This window comes from Phoxinus phoxinus (genome assembly GCF_949152265.1).
Source record: "Phoxinus phoxinus genome assembly, chromosome: 12".
Lineage (NCBI taxonomy): Eukaryota > Metazoa > Chordata > Actinopteri > Cypriniformes > Leuciscidae > Phoxinus > Phoxinus phoxinus.
This window is the reverse complement of record NC_136887.1, coordinates 5,794,993-5,807,009: the sequence shown is the minus strand read 5'-3', so window position 1 is coordinate 5,807,009 and position 12,017 is coordinate 5,794,993. Positions and strand designations below refer to the sequence as shown.

The following is a 12,017-nucleotide window of genomic DNA, read 5'->3' as shown; positions in this document are numbered from 1 at the left end:
AAAAATCTGCTTGAAAAACTGGAAAAGAAGACAAACATTTAAAGAAGAGAGCACTGATCAGAAGCATCATTGTGAATCAAATAACAATCAAAATGCATTATACCGTTACCTCTTGTTATAATAGAGGGGGATGGGGGGGGGAGGGAAGGGGGGGGAGAGGAAATGACAACACAGGACATCAGGGTAGGTGGAATACTATAACAACATGGAGAATATTGTTATATTATTCCACCCACCTTAATGCTGAGCCTTTGGGGGTCGCCACACCGTAGCCTTTGGAGTCCAGATTGCCGCCCACTTTCATGGTGTCGCAGGGCTTCCTCTGCTCGATGTATTCGTTCATGGTGGACTCCAGGAGAAAGGCGAATTTGCCCTTCGACTTTCGTACCCGTGCCACTCCGTCAGGCGTGGTCTTGGCGAAGACGGAGGGCTCGGCCGATTTCATGTACGACCACATTTTTTCGTACACCGCAATTTTGGAACGCTGTGCGAAGGAGACAAGAAAACACACACGGCCGTGTGTCATTACACATGAAGGGCACTGAGGTCATGTGACAGCAGAATCATACAGAGTTACAGACATCAGAGGTGGACAGTAACAAAGTACATTTACTTGAGTACTGTACTTAAGTACACTTTTGGAGTATCTACTTGAGTAAACTTTTACTTTAACTTCACTACATGTCATTACACATGAAGGGCACTGAGGTCATGTCACACAGCAGAATCATACAGAGTCAGTTTACTTGAGTACTGTACTTAAGTACACTTTTTGAGTATCTACTTTACTTGAGCATTATTTTTTTCTGGAAACTTTTACTTTAACTTCACTACATTTGAAAGACAAATATCGTACTTTTTACTCCACTACATTTCTGTCAAGGTCCTCGAGTAGAGAGTAGTAATGTCAGGGATGATTTTGGTTGTAAATGAAAGTCTGTTTGACGTCAGAAACCAACGTTGGAGATTAACGTCAATCTGACATTGGATTCTGACATCAACATGATTTTAATTTTCAACGTTGGGTTTGGTCTTCTAAATGTGAATTTTGTCATTGTTTTGGAGCACACTAGCTTATAGATAACAAGGCTAACATGTTCATACTAAAAGCCAAAAAACTGGGAACAGCCATTTGTGTGTCCGAAACCATTGTGGACGTTATTGAGTGACTTATTCAATCCCACGACTGGAACTGTGTTCTAGAAATACATGTGATATTGATATGAGGGAAGGCAGGCAGAGATTCAGAGGCATAAGGTACTGTAAATTGGCTATTACATGCAACAATAAAACATTTACATGTACAATGCATTGGCATTTACTTTTGATACTGAAGTACTTTTAAAAACGAGTTCTTTTACTTAAGTAAAAATCGGTCTTTACAACTTTTACTTGTAACAGAGTAGAATATATCTGTACTTTTACTCAAGTAAGGAAGTTGTGTACTTTGTCCAGCTCTGCTCAGGGTGTAACCCTCGTGAACCCTCACGATATTATTGCCGTACTCCAAGACAGGTTAACAAAAAAATGTACTGTTGATTTAAAATGGTAAATTTGGTTTTATATTGTGTGTGTGTGAATGAATAGACTTGGACTTGGTGCTGGATAATATTTGACACAGATAAACTATTACACAGAGAATATCCTGTATATTTATCTTATACACAAACACGTGTGTGACACACGCTATTATGTGGACACGGTGGCTCAATTTTCAAAATTCAAGCAATTTTGGTTTAATGCGGTATTTTTTATGAATAGTCCACAATTTTAGAGCAATTCCAATATATGATCTGCACAGACCACGGGTCTCAGATCGCCATGACAAAGATGATTCAATACAATGTACATATAAACTGGCAAAGATTTAATTCAAACAATAGTTTCACCGCATTGCTGCCACATGCAAGGGGTTATTCAAATATGTTGGAACGATTCATGGATATTATGAAATATTATGCTGTTTGTTTGCAGTCATGGTTTCAAAGCTTGCCTCTTACCCGCCTGATATATTCTATAATGTTTTAATCTGAGCCAAACAAAACACTGGCAAATTGTTACAATAGTAATGAATGAATTAAAACTAATTAATTAATTAATAAAAACCCTATTCCAAATTCTTATGGATCTGCGCAGTTGCAAAGGCATACTGTACAATTAAATATGCATGTTTTGGGACAATAGAGACACCAGAATAACAATATTCATGATTCTGAAGATGAAAATACAGAATTATTGTAGATGAATATGCTTCTGTCACTGACTAGATATATTTAAAATAATGTTGGACACTTTTTACTGGTAAAATCAGATATTTGGCATTATCAGGACACACACATATTCCCCCATTGCATTATTACTGACACTAAAACTCTGAAAACTTGAATTTCTTCTCACACAGAAATATTCAATGGTGAATTATACACAATATAAGATGTTGCGTAGAAACCGTCTTACATTTGATCTTGATCTCATTTCTCAAATGTGCGTACGTGAGTAATATTGCATTTTGCACACTGTTGGCTAGACGGCTGATACTAATGAACTGTCTACGGTCAGTGGGGTTTTCACATACGTGTTGCACTCACACTTGAAAAGATTAATTTTGGAGTTAGAATAAAACCCGATCTTTTCTTAAAATCTTGGAGCCCATGTTTAGATTACTTTAAGGGGACAAGCTCTGGATAAAACAATTTTAAACGCCACCTAATTAATATCATGAACACATAAAAGAGCTCCAGTCACCGCAAAGTGTGTACGACTTCCACGTAAAAGACTGTTTTTATAAATCAGAAAGCTGGTGTGGATTTTAGCATGCGCACACTGTAAGATATGCATGTTTAATAAGCGAGGCCCTGTGCGTTTAGTTCACAGTACGTTTTAGTAGTATGGTATACTAGCTCTGACTGTCTAGCTCTGAGGTTCATCGTGTTATTTTGTCATCCAGCATCAGATCTGTTTGCCCCAGCCGTTGGCTATGTAATTAAAGCTGTGACAGTTGAGTGTCCAACATTCACACTTTTTAATTAATTTGAAGTGCACTTTTTCTTGTGGGAATTTTCAGTGTGAACACACTACTCCCACTATTTATACTACAAAACGGCAAAGAACCGTGCATAAGTACGCAAACTAGGAAGCACATCCAGTGCATTAGCTTTGTATGCAAACCTCTAACAAATTCAATATGCAATTGTGCGAATGTGAAAAAGAAGTGGATCAAAACACTTTGCATTCATGATGAACACTAGTCTCGAACAGGGAAATCTGCACATGACGGGCATTTCTGGTCTCATGTGTGTTTCCAGTCAAATTAATGTCCCCTTAAAACTCACCTTTGATCACCAAAATGACATATTTAACTAATGTTGTGTTTAAATGTACTTTAGTTATCCAGAAATAGTGCTGAGGTCCGACCAAAGATATGCATGCTAAAGTGAAACTATTGCAAGTATGCTTTAGGTACACTTTAAATATCTTGCATTTAAAGACTGATAATATACAGAGATCATACCATCCTCTCTAATTGTGATATTAAAAACATTTTAGGCTTAATATTAAGAAATGTGCATTGTGCAATAAAGAAGTGCTCCAAATAAAGTTTAGTTATAACATTTATATCAGTAAGTGTCAAGCAATATGTCAGTATAAATATGGATTTGTTGTAGTATACTTAGTGTGAAATTATAATTTGAGTTTTTTTCCCACTCGGGCTGCCCTAATACAGATGCGTCCGGTTTCGAAGCGGAGAGTTTCATCGAGGCCAGACCGTTCCTGAACTGAAGGTGCAATAACTGCAGAATTATTTAATGCGTCAAGGGGAACATAAATAATGACAGCATGTGCCAACATAGACAACTGCATCAGCAGAAAAGTCCTTCCAGAGCACCACCGGGAGCAGATGGGCACTTCGCAGGACCGTTGCTAAATGGCACAATAATAGAGCCTTAAAAATCACCAAAGAACCAACGAAGTTTATGGCAGGGCTGTTTTTCAGAAAGCACTTGTGTTCGGTGCCAAGACACGAGCAAACACACATCTGGGGAATGGAGAATTAAACCTGCGCAACCGAAAGAAAAGTGTCCAATGGCGTTTCTTACATCTGGACTAGTTTGATGTTTAAATAAAGTCAAAGTATGCCTTCAACCCACTGAGTCTGTTGGAAACTGTTAAACGTGATCGTGGATGTGCAACATTATGTGCAGTTTTATCACGGGAGTCGTAATATCAAATGATTGTTATGTGCGGTCATACACCAGCTGAAGAATATGAGGCAGTTTTTACTGCTATTCCCTCATCATATTCCCATATTCCCTCGTATACACATCCGGACTATATATTAAAGACTACGATCTTCTTCATTATTATGTAATCACCGAACTCTTATGGGATTTTCTGGAGCTAAAGCAGAAAAGAAAAATTGCAACATATCAGAATCTGAATATGTTACATATTATCTTGGGTAACAGGGTTGAATGGCTGACATACCCAGTCAACACTACAATTTGTAGAAAAGGGAGCAAATTGTCACTTCTTGGGTTTCACAGTTTAAATTTTGCTAGCGTTCATGCTGTTTATTTCATAAAACATATCCCTCTCCAAAGAAAATAGTATTGTTTCGCTAATAATGGGACACTAGTTTGTAGCAGGTGCCTTCTGTTATACGTGTTCTCCCTGAAACAGATTCATTTAGAGGAAGATCTGAGGAAGATTTAGAGGAAGATCTGACGAAGATTTACAGGAAGATCTGACGAAGATTTAGAGGAAGATCTGACGAAGATTTAGAGGAAGATCTGACGAAGATTTAGAGGAAGATCTGAGGAAGACTTAGAGGAAGATCTGAGGAAGACTTAGAGGAAGATCTGACGAAGATTTAGAGGAAGATCTGACGAAGATTTAGAGGAAGATCTGACGAAGATTTAGAGGAAGATCTGACGAAGATTTAGAGGAAGATCTGACGAAGATTTAGAGGAAGATCTGAGGAAGACTTAGAGGAAGATCTGAGGAAGACTTAGAGGAAGATCTGACGAAGATTTAGAGGAAGATCTGAGGAAGACTTTGAGGAAGATCTGAGGAAGATTTAGAGGAAGATCTGAGGAAGATTTAGAGGAAGATCTGACGAAGATTTAGAGGAAGATCTGAGGAAGACTTAGAGGAAGATCTGAGGAAGACTTAGAGGAAGATCTGACGAAGATTTAGAGGAAGATCTGAGGAAGACTTTGAGGAAGATTTAGAGGAAGATCTGAGGAAGATCTGAGGAAGATTTAGAGGAAGATCTGAGGAAGACTTTGAGGAAGATTTAGAGGAAGATCTGAGGAAGACTTAGAGGAAGATCTGAGGAAGACTTTGAGGAAGATCTGAGGAAGATTTAGAGGAAGATCTGAGGAAGATTTAGAGGAAGATCTGACGAAGATTTAGAGGAAGATCTGACGAAGATTTAGAGGAAGATCTGACGAAGATTTAGAGGAAGATCTGACGAAGATTTAGAGGAAGATCTGACGAAGATTTAGAGGAAGATCTGAGGAAGACTTAGAGGAAGATTTAGAGGAAGATCTGAGGAAGATTTAGAGGAAGATCTGAGGAAGATTTAAAGGAAGATCTAAGGAAGATTTAAAGGAAGATCTGAGGAAGATTTAGAGGAAGATCTGACGAAGATTTAGAGGAAGATCTGACGAAGATTTAGAGGAAGATCTGACGAAGATTTAGAGGAAGATCTGAGGAAGACTTAGAGGAAGATCTGAGGAAGACTTTGAGGAAGATTTAGAGGAAGATCTGAGGAAGATTTAAAGGAAGATCTGAGGAAGATTTAGAGGAAGATCTGAGGAAGATTTAGAGGAAGATCTGACGAAGATTTAGAGGAAGATCTGACGAAGATTTAGAGGAAGATCTGAGGAAGATTTAAAGGAAGATCTGAGGAAGATTTAAAGGAAGATCTGAGGAAGATTTAGAGGAAGATCTGAGGAAGACTTAGAGGAAGATCTGACGAAGATTTAGAGGAAGATCTGACGAAGATTTAGAGGAAGATCTGACGAAGATTTAGAGGAAGATCTGAGGAAGATTTAGAGGAAGATCTGAGGAAGACTTAGAGGAAGATCTGAGGAAGATTTAGAGGAAGATCTGAGGAAGATTTAGAGGAAGATCTGAGGAAGATTTAAAGGAAGATCTGAGGAAGATTTAGAGGAAGATCTGAGGAAGATTTAGAGGAAGACCTGAGGAAGATTTAGAGGAAGATCTGAGGAAGACTTAGAGGAAGATCTGAGGAAGATTTAGAGGAAGATCTGAGGAAGATTTAAAGGAAGATCTGAGGAAGATTTAAAGGAAGATCTGAGGAAGTTTTAGAGGAAGATCTGTGTAAGATTTAGAGGAAGATCTGAGGAAGATTTAGAGGAAGATCTGAGGAAGATTTAAGGCAAGTGCACACTACAGGATTTTAAAACGTCGGGCTGAACTGTGCAGTTCACACTACATGACTTGCTCTCTGTGAAATCAGGAGTGTTCAAGTTGTTGAGCTGTTCACACCACACGACACAACGTGATTGATCCGCAACAGGAGGTAACTCACTACACGAGGTGACAACAACTCTGTCAGCCAACGATTCTATCTTGTCTACAAACCACGTTTTATCACGAAGAAATCACGCGATAAAACGAACCGGAAATGACGCGATACAGCACGCGCGCCACTACCCAGCAAAGAAGAACACAAGTACACAAAACGCGAGTCTATGTTTGAATATGGACGTCAGACAGAAATTAGTGCTGCAAACTGTTTGCGCGATGATTTGCTCTGGAAATAATAATAATAATTCCCATAGACAGTATATAAACGGTATTTTCCCAGTGACCTCAACCCATGCCTTGCTCTGATTGGCTGTAGCTCATGGCATCACATGTGGTTGAGTCGTGCGACAGCTCCAGATATCTAGCATGCTAGATATTTTTCTGGGCTCGGCGACGCGTCCGCGAGGCGTCTGCGAGCGTCTTTGATGCGTTGTTGGCTCTTTCATACTAACAGATTGGCGAGCGTTCATCGGCCGCTAATCCCCCGCGATTTGCACGCGATAACAACCCGACCTGTCGGCGAGCTCAACGATTTGCAAATCGGGCTTAAATCGGGCTTAAAATCCTGTAGTGTGAACTAGGCATTAGAGGAAGATCTGAGGAAGATTTAGAGGAAGATCTGAGGAAGATTTAGAGGAAGATCTGAGGAAGATCTGAGGAAGATCTGAGGAAGATTTAAAGGAAGATCTGAGGAAGATTTAGAGGAAGATCTGAGGAAGATTTAAAGAAAGATCTGAGGAAGATTTAAAGGAAGATCTGAGGAAGATTTAGAGGAAGATCTGAGGAAGATTTAGAGGAAGATTTAAAGGAAGATCTGAGGAAGATCTGAGGAAGATTTAGAGGAAGATTTAGAGGAAGATCTGAGGAAGACTTAGAGGAAGATCTGAGGAAGATTTAAAGGAAGATCTGAGGAAGATTTAAAGGAAGATCTGAGGAAGATTTAGAGGAAGATCTGAGGAAGATTTAAAGGAAGATCTGAGGAAGATTTAGAGGAAGATCTGAGGAAGATTTAGAGGAAGATCTGAGGAAGATTTAGAGGAAGATCTGAGGAAGATTTAGAGGAAGATCTGAGGAAGACTTTGAGGAAAATCTGAGGAAGATTTAAAGGAAGATCTGAGGAAGATTTAGAGGAAGATCTGAGGAAGATTTAGAGGAAGTTCTGACGAAGATTTAGAGGAAGATCTGACGAAGATTTAGAGGAAGATCTGAGGAAGATTTAGAGGAAGATTTAGAGGAAGATCTGAGGAAGATTTAGAGGAAGATCTGAGGAAGACTTAGAGGAAGATCTGAGGAAGATTTAAAGGAAGATCTGAGGAAGATTTAGAGGAAGATCTGAGGAAGATTTAAAGGAAGATCTGAGGAAGATTTAGAGGAAGATCTGAGGAAGATTTAGAGGAAGATCTGAGGAAGATTTAAAGGAAGATCTGAGGAAGATTTAGAGGAAGATCTGAGGAAGATTTAAAGGAAGATCTGAGGAAGATTTAGAGGAAGATCTGAGGAAGATTTAGAGGAAGATCTGAGGAAGATTTAAAGGAAGATCTGAGGAAGATCTGAGGAAGATTTAGAGGAAGATCTGAGGAAGATTTAGAGGAAGATTTAGAGGAAGATCTGAGGAAGATTTAGAGGAAGATCTGAGGAAGATTTAGAGGAAGATCTGAGGAAGATTTAGAGGAAGATCTGAGGAAGATTTAGAGGAAGATCTGAGGAAGATTTAGAGGAAGATCTGAGGAAGATTTAAAGGAAGATCTGAGGAAGATCTGAGGAAGATTTAGAGGAAGATCTGAGGAAGACTTTGAGGAAGATTTAGAGGAAGATTTAGAGGAAGATCTGAGGAAGATTTAAAGGAAGATCTGAGGAAGATCTGAGGAAGATTTAGAGGAAGATCTGACGAAGATTTAGAGGAAGATCTGAGGAAGATTTAGAGGAAGATCTGACGAAGATTTAGAGGAAGATCTGACGAAGATTTAGAGGAAGATCTGAGGGCCAAACCGAGTAAAACCCAACAAGGTCACAGCTGAGGACTCCAATGACATTAAATATAGTGGCTTTTTATCATTATAATTCACAATATGAGTGCTATTAACTGTCAATCAAGTGAACTGAACACAAAGCCCACAGTGTCCACCTCACTGTTTCTATTAATAATGGATACATATCTGTAATCAAACTGCTATTAAAGCCGCGTTTCCACCGAAATTACCCGGAACAATTTGTCCCAGGAACTTTTTTCCCAGGAACTTTTTTTGCCCCAGACCGGTTGCTTTCTGCGTTTACACCGCGGTCCAAAGTACCGGGAAGATTATAAACTGCGCGCGACTGCTGCTCCCAGTCTGCGACGCACAGTAAACAGTTTTGAGCGCCACATTTATAATAAGTATGGAGGAGATTCAAACTGTGCTGTAGTTGTATTTGTGATGTATTGCGGACATTGAATGTAAGACGGGTGGGACGAACGCGCAGAAAATTTCCTGTTAACGTTACACAAATACGCTTAATAAAGCCTGAACCTCGTCATCGTTCCAGCGGGTTTTTTTTTTTTTTATTGTTTTTTTAATTAAATTCCATATTTGCAGACAGACAACTCTTAATGCATGAAGCCACGAACCGCAATAGATTTTTAAAAATGCCGGTTAAAATAGAATGCTGCGTGGAGTCCTCCAGTCAAAATGCGGAGTGAACACAACCAATCAGCATCTTCAGCGCACAAGTCCCACCCCCGAAAGTTCCTGAACTTTGAAAAAGTACTACCTCGCCAGCAGGGACTTTCGGAGGGGGAAATATTTACCCGGAACTTCATTTAGACCCTGGTTCCTGCGGTGTAAACACACCGAGTACCACCCCAAAGTTCCTAGTTCCTGGGGAAAGTTCCCGCGGTGGAAACGCGGCTTAAGTGAGCCTAGCATCACGCTCGATAAACAACTGAATTATCATGAACACACTCAGAAACGTGTTATATATTGCGCTACCGGTAGAATAGCCGACAACTCAATAATTAGACCATATTAATAAACATCACATTTTACTATTAGCACGACACTTAAGCCGCGTTTCCACCGAAATTACCCGGAACAATTTGTCCCAGGAACTTTTTTCCCAGGAACTTTTTTTGCCCCAGACCGGTTGCTCTCTGTGTTTACACCGCGGTCTAAAGTACCGGGAAGATTATAAACTGCGCGCGTCTGCTGCTCCCAGTCTGCGACGCACAGTAATCAGTTTTGAGCGCCACATTTATAATAAGTATGGAGGAGATAAAAATTGTGCTGCAGTTGTGTTTGTGATGTATTGCGGACATTGAATGAGAGATGGCTGGGACGAACGCGCAGAAAATTTCCTGTTACACAAATACGTAACCTCGTCGTCGGTCCAGCTGTGTTTAAAAAAAATAATTAAATTCCATATTTGCAGACGGACAACTCTCGCGCATGAAGCCACGAACCGCAATAGATTTGAAAAAATGCCGGTTAAAATAGAATGCTGCGTGGAGTCATCCAGTCAAAATGCGGCGTGAACACAACCAATCAGCATGTTCAGCACACAAGTCCCACCCCCGAAAGTTCCTGAACTTTGAAAAAGTACTACCTCGCCAGCAGGGACTTTCTGAGGGGGAAATATTTACCCGGAACTTCATTTAGACCCTGGTTCCTGCGGTGTAAACACACCGAGTACCAGCCCAAAGTTCCTAGTTCCTGGGGAAAGTTCCCGCGGTGGAAACGCGGCTATATTGTATTAATGAGTAGCATGTCAATAGTGGTAATCCACTCTTCTAGACTGTTCTTCACTCATCTAAAGTTCAAAGACATTAAAAAAGATGATTTGCTGAAGAGCGGTTTCCCAATATTGATCCATTTCACAATATTACTGTTTTTGTTGTTGTATTTTTAATTAAATAAATGTAGCCTTGGTGAGCAGAAGAGACTTCTTTTAAAAACTTTATAAATCTTACCAATCCCAAACTTTTGACTGGTAGTGTATATGACAAAACTAGTTCTGCATCCCAACAGGCATTTCATCTCTCCTAAATAGTATGCAAGATGGATAATTAGTGCTTCATAAATCATAGTAGGCTACATTGAAAAAAGTTTCAAAGCTGCAGGATATGTCCCGAAACTGTCTTACTCAGAAGTGCACACTTCCCCATGGGTGCTACGAGGAATATAGCAGGAGTACACAGGTATTGTCTTCTTCTTTTTAAACTAGCCTATATCTTTCTGTGGTATACCATGTGTTTATTTATTTGTGTGGGGGACATTTATCATAAGAGTACCATTGCATTCTCTGATGTCCCTTGAGAAAAAGAAGCACACACTTTAAAAAAGTCATTTTAAAAAAAGTACTCTTAAAAAAAGTACTTATTTAGGGCTGTGAAACGATTAATCGCATCCAAAAAAAAAGAAGTTTGTGTTTACATAATAAATGTGTGTGTACTGTGTATAACTATTTTGTATATATAAATACACACACATGCTTGTATATATTTAAGAAATATTTGCATGTATATACTGTATATAGATTTATATATAATTTATTTTATATATAAATATTTTATATATACAAAAAAACACATTTTTCTTAAATATATACATGCACGTGTGTGTATTTATATATAAAAAATAATTATACAGTACACACACATTTATTATGTAAACACAAACTTTTATTTTGGATGCGATTAATCGTTTCACAGCCCTACTTATTATATAAATAATATATTTTAAGTGTGAATTTGATGTAATGTTTTCAGACACTTTATTGCATGTCGCTTTCAATTAAATTATAATGTATTATAGTTTAAGTTTATATTAAATGCAATTAAGTAAGACTTGTACAGCTTTAGTTGTCATTTTATAATTACTTAATGTCTTTGAAATATGGTAAAAGTGTATTGCCGAATGTACTGACAAGCATTGTTATGGTAAACTATAATTGAATGTAATTTCTAATGAAGCTTTTTATGTCATGTATTTAAATATAGGCTATTTACTTTTAATGTTGTATTGAAGAACACTACAGTTAAAATGACAATCAAGTACTTTTATGTTACTGCTTTAGTATGTTAGTTAGTCAACACATGAAAATAAGCATAGACAGAACGATTATTAAAACACAATGATTTAAAATGTACTTTGAAGGGAAACTTTTGCTTTGACATTATTACAAAGTGCACTTTCTGAACACACAAAGTTAAGAAACAGTAATGCAAGTCTATTTAAGTACATAAGCCTTTGACTTCAGTAACATATATTATCTCCAAGACAAGTACAGTTTGAAAAAAATCATTCGACACAAGCACACTTCTTTTTCACACGGGGTTCTTTGAAGGACCAAATAAATATACATTTTTGTACCATGACAAAGTGTTTCACTTGATACATGCTTACATCACGATGTGAGGTCAATCCCAAACTACTGCCTCAACTCTAATGGGAAGCGTTTAAACCTTCCTTCGGCGAGACAGTCCT

The 12,017-nt window shown here is 38.5% G+C and overlaps 1 protein-coding gene across 5 annotated transcripts in view; it reads right to left on the bottom strand.

The window, feature by feature from the left end:
- gria3b (glutamate receptor, ionotropic, AMPA 3b) overlaps positions 1–12,017 on the bottom strand; it is a 170,133-nt gene that overhangs the window by 16,210 nt on the left and 141,906 nt on the right. For 4 of the 5 annotated variants that reach the window (XR_013799696.1, XM_079630206.1, XM_079630207.1 and 1 more), the window contains exon 13: positions 237–484. Coding sequence is in view for 4 of the 5 variants with exons in the window: in XM_079630206.1 (XP_079486332.1) it covers positions 237–484 (248 nt within the window). In the remaining variant the exon portion in view is untranslated. The remainder of the gene's footprint in view (positions 1–236; positions 485–12,017) is intronic. The other variant, XM_079630209.1, reaches the window with a different exon arrangement.